Below are 14428 nucleotides of genomic sequence, written 5' to 3'. Positions count from 1 at the left end.
AGGAGGTCATTTGTTATTTGGCATCTATAGATACCTTATTATTGTTATTTAATAATGATTAGTACATTACTGACAAAATTAGTAACTTTAATATCCTTTTTTGGGGAAACCAGTATTTATAAAAAATTATGCCCCAAGGCTATATTCTGCTTACCATTAGAAGCATTTCAGGTCCAAAGGAACATCTGGGGGGAGCAATTCTTTCTAGCTTTTAAAAATGTGCACTAGGAGGGGGTGTCTTATTCTCTTCACTCTCAGTTTAGTAGTAAATGAGAGGTAATTTGGAGTAGTGGAAAGTCTGGCTCATTTTGTCATTTCCAGTCCTGCCTCTTCGCCCCTCCTTGGCAAGTTTCTTAACCTCTCTGGGTGCCCTCTTCTTACCTTTCTCCTCTGTTCCCCCTTAGTGTAGGAATCACATTTCACCACTCTACACTTGGGAAATGACCTGATCTCACTAGTTAAATATTTTTTAATGTATGTTTATTTATTTGAATTGGTAATATCCACGAGGTTCAAATCGTAAAAGATATAAGGGGATTCGGTGTCATCTCCCTCCTACCTGCTCCTCTCTGGGTGTCTCTGTCCCAGTCCCCAGTTTTATTTTGGAAATTCAGAGGCTGTGAAGGGCAAATAAAGCAAGATGACTAGATTTAATCTGAATGAAAGGGATTTATTCTAAGGTGATATGCAAGGTGATTATTTGTCCCCTTCATAGCCTCCCCATGTTTTCTGATACTTCAAACAGCAACATTCAACTAAACTACTAAATAGTCACAGCGCCTTTTCAAGAAATTTTGACTTAGAACTTGCTAATATGCAAAGGAAATGGTTCAGCCATTTCTCTAGAACTTGATTGGTAATAAATTTCCTTTTGTCCCATTTATCATTTTCTTTTAAATTTTTGCCTTTTTCTGCTGTTGCACAGGCTAGAAGGAATAAGGGAAGGATTTGTTTTGGGCTGTTTTAAGATTTTTATACCTTAGGCCAGGACAAAGTACACAAGAAATAAAAACTTGACAAAATGCCCTTAATTTCCCTTCTGCTAATTCAATATTTGCAATCCTTCTGATTAAGATTGCTTACCTCTGCATTTATTTATAAAGAAAGGGTGTGTTGAGCAAATGAACATTAGTGTAAGGAGGACAACTAAGCAGACAGTTAAGATATGTGTCTGGTCCAGTGCCTGGTGCACACTAGATGTGTGGCCATTGCTGTGTAAAACCTCTGATTTATTACAGCATGCTTGAAGCACTGCCATGGTAACCAAATATTTTCCACAAATCTTTAGATTTACAATGCAAATTAAAAATCACTTAAAAACATTCTCTAGGGGAAGGGCTCAAAGAGCTTTTTTTTTTTCCATGACAATTTTAGATTAATCTAAAATATGGTACGTATTTTGCAAGAACTGAGGAGCACCACTCCCTTCTCCGGGTATCTGACGCTAGAGACTTATTGTTCATGAAGTAGTGATCTAAATCTAACTCAATTCATTTAGGAAAGTAATGTAATTACAACGATATCTACCTCCGTCAGGAAAGAGTTTAGGCTTTAAGTATGCACAACAGGCCACACTCTATGGCTCATGACATAACAGTATAGCGTTGAAGGTTGCTGCATTTGTTTATTTGTCCTGTTCTATTAGTAGAATTCATTAGTTAATTAACGCCATTCTTTCATTTACTCAGTCCACATATTTGTTAAGAGCCCACCAGAAACGTAAAGCTGTAGATCCAGCGCCTACCCTCATGGAACACACAATTCCAGCGAAGATTTACTTTTCAGTAAGCATCTGGGTGGTGCTTCTATGGCGCTTTACTGCTCCCCTGAGGACCAGATGCCTGGGGATGACTTCAGGCGGTGGCGGAGCGCGCGCCTGAGGTACCGCTTTCTCCGGCTCGCCTTGTCAGGGCGGGGCCAGCCGAGCAGCCGCCGTCGCTGCCCCCGCGCGCTCCCTCCCGCGCGCTCTTTAATTTTGCAGCTCCGACCACCGGAAATTAGCCGCGGGCCCCGCGGACCGGCCCAGCGCGGGTGAGCGCCGCACCGGGTGGGCGCGCCTGCTGGCCCCGCCGGGCGCCCGCGGGACGCGCCGCCAGCGCCCTCTCTGCCGGGGGCTCGGCGCTCGCCCACCTTTTCCAAATTTAACCATTACCTAAATCCGAAGGGAAATGAGCAAACCTCTCGGATTGGGTGTCAAGGTATTTTCAGCCTCGTTGGGCGTATTTATCCCGAAGTGTTTCCACAACAAGCTATTTCGGGGCCGCAGGGCAGGTTTCGCTCTGCGGACGCCGCGGCCGCTCGCCGGGCTCCAGGCCGGCGGCACCGCGGGCCGGTGATTCACGGCCCTGACCCGGGGGCGGCTCAGCCCAAGCAGGCAGCGGGGCTGGGTGGGGGGGGTCCCAGGCCAGATGGGCCGGGAGGCCCCCTCACTGCTGGGCGCTCCCACCCCCGGCGCTCCCGTCAATCTGTGTCCTGAATCTGTGACTTCTTCTCGTTGCGGAAGTCTCCCAGGAGCCAAGAATAGTTCATTTTCTTTCGAGTCATTTCTAGTGCCTGGGTGTCTGGGCCCTCCGGGTCTCCCCATCCCCCGCCGTCCCACAGAGAAAAAAACGAGAGGGCCTCCGGGGAGGGCAGCTGGAAAGGCCGGGCACCCTGTCCGCCTCCTAGCCCCTTGCGCAAAGGAGGAGCGCGCCCCGCCGCCGCCTGGGGGTTGGGGGGCAGGTCTGAGAGGGCTAAGCGAGCTACTCCTTAACGCTCAGGAAGTGAGGCTTGTGGTTTTGGGGGCTGAGCTCGGAAGGAGATTAAAAAAAAGAGAGAGAGAGACAGCGCAGTCTCTCCCGAAAGCAACTCAAGTTTGAAAACTCTCGGAGCGCTGTGCCCGCGCCCTGACCCCGCAGGTAGGTCTGCTGCGCCTGTTCTGCGCCTCCTTCCCTGGCGGGGGCGGCCGCGGGAACTGGCGGGGCACCGGCACTGCGGGGGCGACCAGAAGGCGCTGCCGGGTTCCCACCTGCTGCCCGCCACTGTGCGGGAGCCGGGAGAGCTCTATCCGCTGGGTCCTGGCGCGACCCGCACGGCGGGGCTTGGGATCTGGCGCAGGGGACGCGCGCCAGGCCATTTGGTGGTTCTGCAGGGGAGCAGGATCCACCCGGGAAGGAAACATCTGGTGGGAAGGCGGCGGCAGCTGGGCTCAGGAGGCTGCCCTCTCCGCGCCTCCAGCTCTCGCCTCCCCGGGCCCTGACCATGAAGAGAGGCCCAGCGGGCCCGCGTGCGCCGAGGGGTCCGCCCCGCCCCTCAGCCGCCAGCTGCTGTGCGAGGTCGCCTTCCCACGCGCTCAGCCCTCGGCCCTACCACTCCCCTACCCACTCCACCCTCCCAGGAACCGGCAGAGCCAGCCGGGATGCGAGAGAGGCGTCGGGAAGCCGCCTCCGCGCCCGCCTGATCCCACGCGGTCCCAGCCAGCCCAGCCTCAGCGCCGGCGCGGACAGCTCCCCCCGAGTCCCCCGCCGCGTCCCGCTGCGCGCCAACCCACACCCAAGCCGCAGCAGGGCCCTCGGGACCGTTTCACCCGGTTTTCCTTTTCCTCTGAGTTTCATGGTCGTTTAAGGAATTGGTTTTTGCGTTTGTGGTGTCTAATTATACCGCCGAAGGGGCAGCTCACACCCTGGCACCGGGAAAACTGAAGCAGCAGAATCGCGCCCTAGGGCAGCCCAGCACCCCGAAGCCTCCTGAAGCCCCGACCCTAGGGGCCGACCCTGACGGGGGCGGGCAGCACCTTCAGTCCTAGGGGCCTTCTGGCACTTAGGACGCAGGAAACGTCGCTTGGGGCTCCGCTACATGTCTCAGCCATTTTTTCTCCCAAGCCTGTCCCCACTCCTCCCACGGGGAAGGGGACACGGTGGGGCGTGGAATGCTCTCCAGGGAACGAGTCCCCGAGAACTCGTTTTGAGTCCGGAGCACCAACGCGCAGACTTAGGCCGGCTCGTGCATCCTGCCCTGGGAGCCTCGCAGCTCCTAGTCTGGCTGTCTAAACCGCTCGAAGCCCAAGGACGAGGGTTCCTGCCCCGGCCCGGGGTCCCCGACGCCCTTGTTTCTGAACTAGCCAAGACCAGGGAGTGCTGCGGTGCCCGAAGAGCCTACAGCTCGCCTGTATACCTGACCCCCATCGCCGTCACCCCGGGAGGAAGGCAGATTCGTTTTCCCCAGACTTCCTAGCCCGACTGGTCCCGCCCCCGGAGCGAGCCCCGAGCTGAGCCGCAAGCGCTGCCCCGCCTCCCCGCTGGGCTCAGGTTTCGACCCCGGGATTAGGTGAACTGATTGGGGGGTTAATGAGAACGGCGCAGCGGGCAGCTAGCTCCCTCCCAGGTCCGCGCCGGACCCCGGCTCTCTGGCCCCTGCCAGAGCAGTCTGCAGTCTCCCGCGTCCGCTAAACTTGGTTCTCCGCGGACTCCTGTAAACCGCGCATTTCCCAGCCAGCGCGCTGATCGGGCTCGGCTTCCCCAGGACAAAGTTTTTGGTGAGCAGAAAGGAAAGTGCTTTTTCCCGGGACGTGGTTTCCGAGGTTAGGTCTCCATAGTCTGGAGTGTCTCACCCCGGACCCTGCCTGCTCCCGCCGCACCCGCGTCTCCGGGCCAACTTTTTCCCCTCCTGGGGCAAGCGTGAGGGGCGAGCAAGATCAGCGAGATGCGAGTTTCTCCCGGGACCAGGGTTGGTCCTCTGCCACCCCCCACCCCGACCTTGTTATCCCTCTGCACTCCTGCCTTCTTTCTCCGGCCTCTGATGCTCCTCGTCCCTCTGCTGCTGTCCCCCCGACCCCACCCCTTAGCCTCCCTAGTGCGACCCGCCCCTGCCCCCCTTTCACACCCAGTCTGTAGCCGGCTCTCGGAAGGTTTGGCTCATTGCCCCTTCGCGGTCCTCGACCATCGACATATCCCGCGGCCCTAAATTGATCCGCGCGTCTCCGCGCTTCTCCTCAGCCCAAAGCAGAGCCAGGCAGGCAGTGAGTGGTCGAGCTGGGGTAACTGGCCGGTTGGGGACTTCGGTTCTCTGGAGTGTTTGATGCCAGACCGAGTTTTGCTAGGGAAGGGGAGGGGCGAGGGGCGTGGGCAGGGCAGAAGGAAGAGGCCTGAGCCCGGGGCCCGGGACAGGTTTTACCGCTGAGCTGTGGCGGCGGCGGCGGGCTCGCGCCACCTGTCCGAGTGCCACCTGGTGAGCGCGGCGCAGCGGGGCCAAGCCCCTCCTCCCGCAGACTTTCCTCACTCCTCCCCGGCCGGAGCTGTCTCTCCTCCTGGCTGCCCAGTCCCCGGCCCCGGAGCATGCTGACCCGCGTTTCCATCCAGTTCTCCTCTCGCAGGTCTCCGCCTGGCTGGGGCTGAGCAAGAACTCCTGGTGACGGTGGGCTGACAGCGGCTCTTGGGACCCTTGGAGCCGAGTGGGGAGCGCGCCCGACCACCATGCCGCGTTCGTTTCTTGTCAAGAGCAAGAAGGCTCACAGTTACCACCAGCCGCGCTCCCCCGGTCCCGACTATTCCCTCCGTCTGGAGAATGTACTGGCGCCAGGCGGAGCAGGTGCGGGGCTCGCGCGGGCCGGGCGGGGCTACTCCTGGGTCTGTAGACTCTGCGCCCCGCCACACCATCCCCCAGGATCCGGGAAGGGCGGCCCCGATGCCCCCTTTGCTGTCCTTTTTTGTTTCCTATCGTCCGAGTTCCTTCCGGGCTTATCGCCTAGGTGCCACGGCCTTTCTGCTCCCGCCCAGGATCCGGGAGGGTTCCCGGACAGGTCTGGGGAGACAGGCGGTCGCCCGGATGCCACGGTCTAGGGGGAGCCACTTCAGAACCATCGGGCCCAACCAGGCCCAGCCTGAGCCCCTATCCTGCCTCCTCTCCGCAGACAGCACCTCGAGCGCAGGCGGGACGAAGGCGGAGCCCCGGGGCCGTTTGTCCCCCGAGTCGCAGCTGACCGAGGCTCCCGACAGAGCCTCCGCGTCCCCCGGCAGCTGTGAGGGCAGCGTCTGCGACCGGGGCTCGGAGTTTGAGGACTTCTGGAGGCCTCCGTCTCCCTCTGTGTCTCCAGGTAGGGACCCGTTGGGAGCTCTGGGGCGCAGGCGACAGGGACCCCGTGGTGAGGGATGAACTTACGCGGCTTTGGGCACAGAAATGCTAAATAGATGGAGGAGAGTCTTTCCGAGAGGAGGAAGCTTGCTTGTTCGTGGGGTAAGGGACCCCGTGGGGAGGCTTCCGGCTTCTCTGGGACGGGGACAGCCTGCTCGCGGGGTCTGCTGCCTGGATCCGAGGCGGCGGGAGCCGGCTGTTCATCCCTAACACTCGTTCGCGCGGAGCCGGTGGGTGAGAGAAAACAAATGTGTCGTCTCAAGGGGAAGCCACGGCGACATTTCGTTTTGCTGACCAGAGTTGATTGTTTAGAACGAGCTGGGATCCCAGAATCCAGACCCCCGCGTCTTAAACAAACGGAGACCTGGGAAGTCTGAGAGAAAAGAGTCGTTGCCTTTAAAAATTACGCTGGCTCCCGCGGCGTTGGGCACTACAGAGCTGGGCGCCAAGCGGGAGGGACCGGGCTGGGACGAAAATCTCGGCCCCCCGCTAGGTCTTCGCAGGCACGGATTGGGAGCCTATTTCATTTTTCGTTCTGCCGGGTTGGCCCAGCCTTGGGGACCAGCCTTCTGGTTTCATTTCCAGCCAGCAATCGAGTTTCGCTCAAACTGAGTGACTGCACATTGGGTGGGGGGGAGTGGCAGGGGGAAGGAGAGCGCAGACCACAGCTGGCTTCTGCCAAGGGCCGGTTATTTCCAGATTGCAATTACTAGTTTTAAAAGATACCCCGAACCCCATCCCACACGCAGCGCGTCGACTTGGCCAAAGCCATAGCGCCAGCGAGAGTGTCCGGGAGCGGGACCCGAGGCTTCCTCTTGGTTGCGCAGGACACCGTCCCGCAAGGACTGGGCGCCGCCGCAATCTCTTCGAGGCCTCTCACTGAAGCGGCTAGCCTGGAGTCTGCGGGGTGTGTGAACAGATTTGTGAATCTGTATGCACTTAGAGAAAGTATACGTTGGGTATCTGGTTTTAGCACAATTCACGAGGGTGGGCAGAAGGCCACGAATTCGGAAAGCTATTCCCGTTGCAGGCGGCGACTAAACCTTAACTGTCAATTATTCTCTAAGAAATTTAGATTTTTTTTTTCCGCCAAACTATAACAGGAATGGGAATGGGGAGTATTTGGCAGGCAATTCAAGCCCCAAGCACCTTTCCTGCTGCCCGTTTGCTACCTGCACTTAATAACTTTGGGGAATGTTAACGCCTTCCCGTTTTTTATCAGACTACGTCTCGGGTAAGCCAGGCTGTATTTTATTGGTCCTCTCCCTCCCTCCTTACCGATCCTGGGAAAGAAAAAGGACGGAGTAGGATCATGTAGGGGCCAGAAGGACGCCTGCGCTAGGCGCTGGGCCTTCTGCCCACGTGCGCTGTCCAGGCCCGGAAAGCTCTCCGCCTTCTACTCCCGCACAGCTCAGCTCAGCCCAGAGCATTTTTTAAGCACAGCGTGATGCGCCTTTCTCTATGGGACCGCCAGGTGAGCTGATGCAGCCAGAAAAGACCCTTTAGCGTCTTGCGCTGCCGCTGCCTTGGCACAGAATTTACTTAACTCTTCGCTCGATGTCATTTTAATGTTTGCTGCCTTGCCACCTCCAGTGGTCCCCGAGGCCCCAGGGAGCGGTCCCGCGTTTTATCCTGGGGGCGTCCCTGGCACCTAGCACGGCGCCCGGCGCACGGAGCGCTCCACAAGCGCTGGGTGCCTGGCAGTTAGCAAACACACCCGACTGGTAGACCTCTGCCCCGCCGTCTTAAGCCTGACCGGACGCCCTCTTGTGCCTCCACAGCCTCGGAGAAGTCGGTGTGCCCGTCGCTGGACGAAGCTCAGCCCTTCCCCCTCCCCTTCAAGCCGTACTCGTGGAGCGGCCTGGCGGGTTCTGATCTGCGGCACCTGGTGCAGAGCTACCGGCCGTGCGCGGCCCTGGAGCGCGCCGCGGGCCTGGGCCTCTTCTGCGAACGCACCCCGGAGCCAGGCCACCCCGCAGCGCTGTACGGCCCAGAGCGGCCTGCGGGCGGCGCGGGGTCGGGGGCGCCCGGGGGAGGCAGTGCAGGAGGCAGCGCGGGCCTGGGGCTCTACGGCGACTTCGGGCCCTCGGCGGCAGGGCTGTACGAGCGGCCGGCGGCGGCGGCCGGCGGGCTGTACCCGGAGCGCGGCCACGGGCTGCACGCGGACAAGGGCACCGGCGTCAAGGTGGAGTCGGAGCTGCTGTGCACCCGCCTGCTTCTGGGCGGCGGCTCCTACAAGTGCATCAAGTGCAGCAAGGTGAGGCTCCCGTGCGCCTGGCTTTGCGTGGCCCGCCCCTGCGCCCCCTGCCCGCGCCCCTCGGCCCCTTTCAGCCGCCTTCTCCCCGGCCCCACCCGCCCCAGGTGTTCTCCACGCCGCATGGGCTCGAGGTGCACGTGCGCAGGTCCCACAGCGGCACGAGACCCTTTGCGTGCGAGATCTGCGGCAAGACTTTCGGGCACGCGGTGAGCCTGGAGCAGCACAAAGCCGTGCACTCGCAGGTAAGAGCCGGGCGCACCGCCCCGCGCCACCCTGGTCAGGTGTTCGCATTCCGGGGTCTTCTGCTTCTCCGTACAGCACCAGCCGCTCTCCGCCTGGCATCTTTCTTCTTGGACTTACCCGGACTGCCCCCAGGCTCCTCTGCCATGTCCCATTGCCCCGATATAGGTGTGTAGGAAAAGGTGGTGGTGGCCGGCTCTAGAGTTTGGCGTCACATCCTTCTGAGTCTCCAGGATGTGATCCCGATCATTCACTTTGGGTTTGAGGAGTGTTTGTATGCACTCTTGCTGCTGATATATCAGATTTATTATCTCTGTTTCTTTGCCTCGCTTTTCACTAAACGGCTGTCACTTAATCTGCATTGACCCCTCCCGACTGAAAACGAGGGATCTCAGCTCGTTTAGAGCATCCAGTAGCATATTTGTTTTGCTATTTCATTCATTCGTTTATAAATATCTGTTGCCCAGGTGCTAGGCACGTGGGAATCCTCTAACACACCAGGTCTCTGACAGGATGTCCCCACGATTACAGTTTAGCTGAGAGACAGGGAGGATAAGCAAACAGTACACAAGTAACTATGACAGGAAAATACTTACTTACAGAGACTTATTTACTAAAAAGTATTCTCCCATCTCCCTTACCACCCACACTGGCGGTGGCGGGATGGGGGTGGGGGGATGCAGCTCACATGACTGAGGTCTGAGCCTCCTGTTGAGGTGGTGGGAGAAGTGTTTGTAAATGGGTGTCAAAAATGCAGGGTGGGGATAGTTTTTTGCCATGGGGTGTGGAGGGATGTGGGTGAAAAGTGTTTGGGTAGAAAAAGTGTTAAAGGGGAAGAGGATAAGGGTGGGGAGGGTGGAGTTTGATAATAAATGGGAGGAGAGAGGATAATGGGGCAGGCTGTGTGGAAGGGAGAGCCTCCGCTTTGGGGATTTTAGAGTCTGGTTAGTGATGAGGAGAATGGCAGCCTAGATGATTGCAATGGGAATCCCACATCTTTCTCTCTGTAGGAACGGAGCTTTGACTGTAAGATCTGTGGCAAGAGCTTCAAGAGGTCATCTACGCTGTCCACACACCTGCTCATCCACTCAGACACCCGGCCCTACCCCTGTCAGTACTGTGGCAAGAGGTTCCACCAGAAGTCGGACATGAAGAAACACACCTTCATCCACACTGGTGAGCTGAAGGCCCTTGGCTTGTAGGAAACACCCGGTGAGGGGTGTGGGGCGGGGGCTATTGTTTTTCCTCCTGATGCCAATATAATTCACCTTCTCTGTGATATTCTGGCCCCAGAATGAGTGGTGGGATGAGATGGAGTTAATCACTGCAGTGTGTTGAAGAAAACAAGGAGACAGATTCTTTTAGGTTCATTTACATACGTGGTTCTCCCCAGAGGGGCTTTGATTTGAGGTCATATCTGAAGAACTACTCAGCAGGTCAGCTGCAGGTTCTCTATCCTTGCAAAGAATATTTTCCTCTAGTTTAGAAGCTGCTTCAACTGCTGCCTGCTCTGGGTGAAATACAAAGCTCCAGGGTCCTCTCAGAGCATTGCTCTAAATGTTTACCCAGAGACTGAGGATTTTCTCTAGGGCTCCCACCCAGCCTTTTGGGGGAGGGACTTATGTGTGGCCTCTTCGCTGCATTTTTAGAAGTCTGAGAGCTCATTCTGATTGAGGAAGAATAAACAATGGTCAATATTACTAAGCTCTCTGCTAAGCACTTTTTAAATACATTATCTCATTTTATACTTACACAACTCTAGGAGGTAGAGACTATTCCTTATCCCCATTTTAGAGATGAGGAAAGTGAGGCACAGAAAAGTTAAGTAACCTGTCCAGAGTCACATTGCTAGCAAATGGCAGGGCTGGGACTTAAATTCAGGTCTGTTGGACCTCAAATGTCTAAGCTCTTGACAACTGTTTATTGTATTCTATTTTCAGAGTCATGGGGTTGGTAGATATAGAAAGCTTCTATTCACTTATTATCCTTTTCAAAATAACAGCAAGTTCATGCTATAATGATAATTCTTTACCTGTTATAATGCTTTAAAGTTTACAAAGTGCTTTCAAATCAATCACTTCGTTTGATCCTTACTGCCACCCCATAACATTGAAGGAGCTGCTTTTACCATCCTGAGACTCAGAGAGATGGAATGATTTACCAAAGGTCACACTGAGAATAAATCATGGGGCCCTGGACTGCTCTGGCCAGTCCAATCTTGGACTCTTTCCCTAACATTTTGATTGTATGTAGGTGGCAGTTTTAATGCCAGGAGCACGTTCTTTAATACAACAAAATATTTACATGGGACCCAGAATTCTGACTATTTTATTTCAGAATATGAATACTGATGTAAAACAAATTGCAGTGTGTTCCAAACACCCACCATTGATGTTTACAAGTATGATCAGGCAGTGTAGATGCCCCTTTCCAAAAACCCAGAAAAATATCCTACTTTAATCATGCCCGCTTGCCTGAAATTTCCATATAACTCACTCCTTTTGAGGAAAGGTATTCAAGACGCTTATCAAAATGCAACTAGGATCTTGACTGAATGAAACATTAAGCCCTTATCAAACATTTACCTTATAGCTAGAATTCGTGTCTCAGATTTGTTTGACCCTAAAGGGATAGGATAAGTTTTGATAGGTGGTTCCTTATCAGGGAAATCTGAAGCATGAAGACAGAAAGGACTATAGCAAGAGGAACAGAGAGTTCCTCAAAAACAAACTTGTAAAAATGCAAATCTATTTTGCATTTTTCCCAAGGCCAAGCCCTGACTATATGCCATGCTGAGGCTATTTGGACATTCATGCTATTTACCCAAATGTTCAACAGCACATGAAATGGGGGAAAAGACAAAACCTTTTTATCTGTTATTTACTAATCTATGATGAAGAATTGCTGGTATATAAAGAATCCTGTGATTGACCTCATAAAAAGAAAGTAAAATCAAGCTAGAAAAAGATCAGCTACCTTAAGAAACACTTTGTGGCCCAAATGTGTAATTTTTAAAATAAGACTTTGAAAAATGTCCATGCTTCAGATACATTCTATTGTCCTTCAAGAGCAAGAAAGAAGACAGGCTCACTGGTCCATACAAACCAACACCCACTTGGAAACTCAGATTTGAAAACTTCCTCTGAATTAGAACTGAGTCACATGGTTTGAAGGACAGCCACCACCACTACCACCAGTGGCCCCCACCCCCACCCTCATGTTGAACATCTGCTGTCAGAGCTCTCTGCTTCTAAAGTCGGGGGAGTCCTCCCAGGGTGGATTCAGCTGCAAGTCTGGGGAGGGCACGCGGCCTTCGCTCTGTTTCCGTTTAGCAGGAAACGGTTTGAGGCCTTTGTCTGGGAACCCCCACTCAGAAAGTCTCCCTTTCACCTGGTGCCACCCATGGCTTCCCAGGACTTGTGTTGCAACACGTCACCCTCCAAGTTGCTTGAAGGCCTTAGACTGTGGTGCAGCCAGCTGCTGCCAAGAGCATGTGGGTCACAGTGAGTCCCCTCTAGCTTTATGATAGACTCATTCTTCCTCCCCTCCCCCCTTCCATCCCTGCAGGTGAGAAGCCCCACAAGTGCCAGGTGTGCGGCAAGGCATTCAGCCAGAGCTCCAACCTCATCACCCACAGCCGCAAGCATACAGGCTTCAAGCCTTTTGGCTGTGACTTGTGTGGGAAGGGCTTCCAGAGGAAGGTGGACCTCAGGCGGCACCGGGAGACGCAGCACGGGCTCAAATGAGTGCCCTGGGTGGCCGCAAGCAGCAGTTACACAACACTACGGAGGGCAGCCTCCCCACTTGCTGCCACCTACTTCTGACTTCTCAGGTCCCCCAGTCCAGTCTGCAGATCCCACTTGGGTGATCTCCCTTCACCTTACTTCCTGGAGCTGCCAGAGGGGATAAGTTACCTTTTCAAAATTCAGCCTGGAGTGGGAACCAGATGACTCACTGGGCTTTGGACACATTGAATAGGCTCCTCTACACCTGAAGACTCGAAGTCAAGAGGGGATCAGATAAAATCTTGGGCCCCACAGTCCTTCCCATTCCCAGCCCTGCTCCACAGACAAGAAGGTCCTTCAGGTTTCTTCCCTCCTCCTCCTGACCTACCCCAGATACTTGCGTGGAGAGGAGGAATCACTATTTACAAGGTAGACACATGCAAATGTTTCTATCTAGAATGAAGAATGAGTGTTATTTTTATTTTTTTCCTTCTGGGGAGTCTGTTGACCCCTTTCTGTTGGGTGCTGCCTGTAAATCATAGAGGAATTGTTTCTCCCACTTGAAGACTGGTTCAGAAACTGATTTGGGGAAGGAGTTTCATACTTCTGAAATTACAAGATATGCTGTTGAGCCTGCCCCAAGAAGAAGCAGAAAAGCGGCCTTGGTGATGAGAGATGAGAAGTCCCCCCTCCAGGAGGCCTGTGAAGGCTTCATCAGAGGAGGAAGCAGCACAGATGCCTTTGGACAGATGTCATCCATTCGCTCTGCAAATGTTTATTGACAACCGGTTACCATGGTACCAGGCCCTATGCTAGGTACTGGGGAGCCAGAGACTCAAGTCTCAGCCTCTGCCCTTCAAAAGCTAACAGTCATACCTCCAAGTGACTGATTCTGTTCTTTCCCTCCAAAAGAATTCCGAGAAGACGAAACAGAATCTTGAACCTTCCCTTCTGACCCATTTGGATTTTATCAAGCATAAACAAAAAATAGCTGAACAGATATTTCAAAGATTTGTGTGTATATTCAGTTTTTTATTGTTAAGCTGATATTTTAAAGATGTCTAAGCTAGCGGGCATGTGGGATTGAAGGCTCTTTCTTCAACTCTTTGACCCTCCACATGTACCAGAGAGAAAAAAAAGTGGTATTTTTACTTTGAGGTTTGTAAATGTTTTTAGATCTTCTGGAGTGCATTATGTTTGTTAATACATATTTATTAGAGTGATGTTTTAAGTTAATAAAGTATTAAGACTCTTGCATATTGCTTTTCATTTAGGCAGGGAATTTGGGAAAGACCTTTGTTTTAGTCCGTAGGGAAAGTTGGCACTGAAGGAAACTACAGTGGAGAACAAAAGTAAAGCAGACAAGCCAACATCCAGAAGAGAGGAAAATTGATTGCTCTGGTTTTCATATGCTTTTCTCTTTTCTTCGGTGCCTCAGAGAGCCTTCTTGCTTAACAGAGTAACTAGGTGTACAGAACTCAGCTCCCACCTTGTAGAGTCCCTGATGGACCCACATGTATATAGGCTCTTTCTTCTGAGAGTTTCAGGGTTTTTTTTTAGAGGCCAGAAGGCTCCCAGATGAATGAAGAAATCACAAGCCTTAGGTCTAGAGGTTGAGTTTGTCACTAACACATCATGTGATGTGGGCAAATCCTTTGACCTCCTTGATACTGGTTTCCTTGGCCATAAAATGTAGATCTCAATCCAACCCTGACTACTTTGATTCTGTGGAGACTGGAGGGGAAAGAAAGTGTCTGAGATTGGTTAGCTGCCCCACCTAAGGCAAGTTACAAACCTAAAGACACATGAGGGGCAGTAAAATTGGGATCTGGCTTACTTCTGGCTCTATCCTACCTGTGGGAATTTTTTTGCATCAATCAGTCCTTGAAGAAAATGAAACCAGAATAAGGTCCTGGCTCAAATCCCAACTACCTGTGCTCTAATATCTCCCAGCCAGGGTGTGCATGGCTCATGCTGACTGTCACAGATTGTCCATTTCTATTCAAATCAATTTCACATATTGATTGAGTGCCTAGTATGTGCCTGGCACTGTTCTAGGTGCTGGGGATACAGCAGTGAGCAAGCACAGTGTCCTGTG

At 53.6% G+C, this 14428-nt stretch overlaps 1 protein-coding gene across 2 annotated transcripts; it reads left to right on the top strand.

The window, feature by feature from the left end:
* Positions 1 to 2827: 2827 nt before the first annotated feature.
* On the top strand, positions 2828 to 13587 carry GFI1 (growth factor independent 1 transcriptional repressor). 2 transcript variants are annotated; one of them, XM_058538520.1, is made up of 7 exons: positions 2828 to 2897; positions 5351 to 5565; positions 5888 to 6070; positions 7890 to 8365; positions 8470 to 8607; positions 9616 to 9781; positions 12173 to 13587. In XM_058538520.1, the coding sequence occupies exons 2-7, from the start codon at positions 5451 to 5453 to the stop codon at positions 12349 to 12351; spliced, it is 1257 nt and encodes a 418-aa protein (XP_058394503.1). In that variant the 5' UTR covers positions 2828 to 2897; positions 5351 to 5450; the 3' UTR covers positions 12352 to 13587. The 2 variants fall into 2 exon arrangements, with proteins under 2 accessions (XP_058394503.1, XP_058394502.1); XM_058538519.1 differs by lacking the exon at positions 2828 to 2897 and having other exon boundaries at positions 5115 to 5565.
* The last annotated feature ends 841 nt before the right edge of the window (positions 13588 to 14428 follow it).

This window comes from Diceros bicornis, chromosome 4, assembly GCF_020826845.1.
Source record: "Diceros bicornis minor isolate mBicDic1 chromosome 4, mDicBic1.mat.cur, whole genome shotgun sequence".
Classification (NCBI taxonomy): domain Eukaryota; kingdom Metazoa; phylum Chordata; class Mammalia; order Perissodactyla; family Rhinocerotidae; genus Diceros; species Diceros bicornis.
This window is presented reverse-complemented; position numbering and strand designations above follow the sequence as displayed.

Excerpts from the sequence above, each read along its gene's own strand:
- GFI1 (XM_058538520.1), top strand. The coding sequence starts at position 5,451 with ATGCCGCGTTCGTTTCTTGTCAAGAGCAAGAAGGCTCACAGTTACCAC. Across the intron at positions 5,566-5,887 it reads ACTGGCGCCAGGCGGAGCAG|ACAGCACCTCGAGCGCAGGC; the intron begins GTGCGGGGCTCG and ends TCCTCTCCGCAG. Across the intron at positions 6,071-7,889 it reads GTCTCCCTCTGTGTCTCCAG|CCTCGGAGAAGTCGGTGTGC; the intron begins GTAGGGACCCGT and ends GTGCCTCCACAG.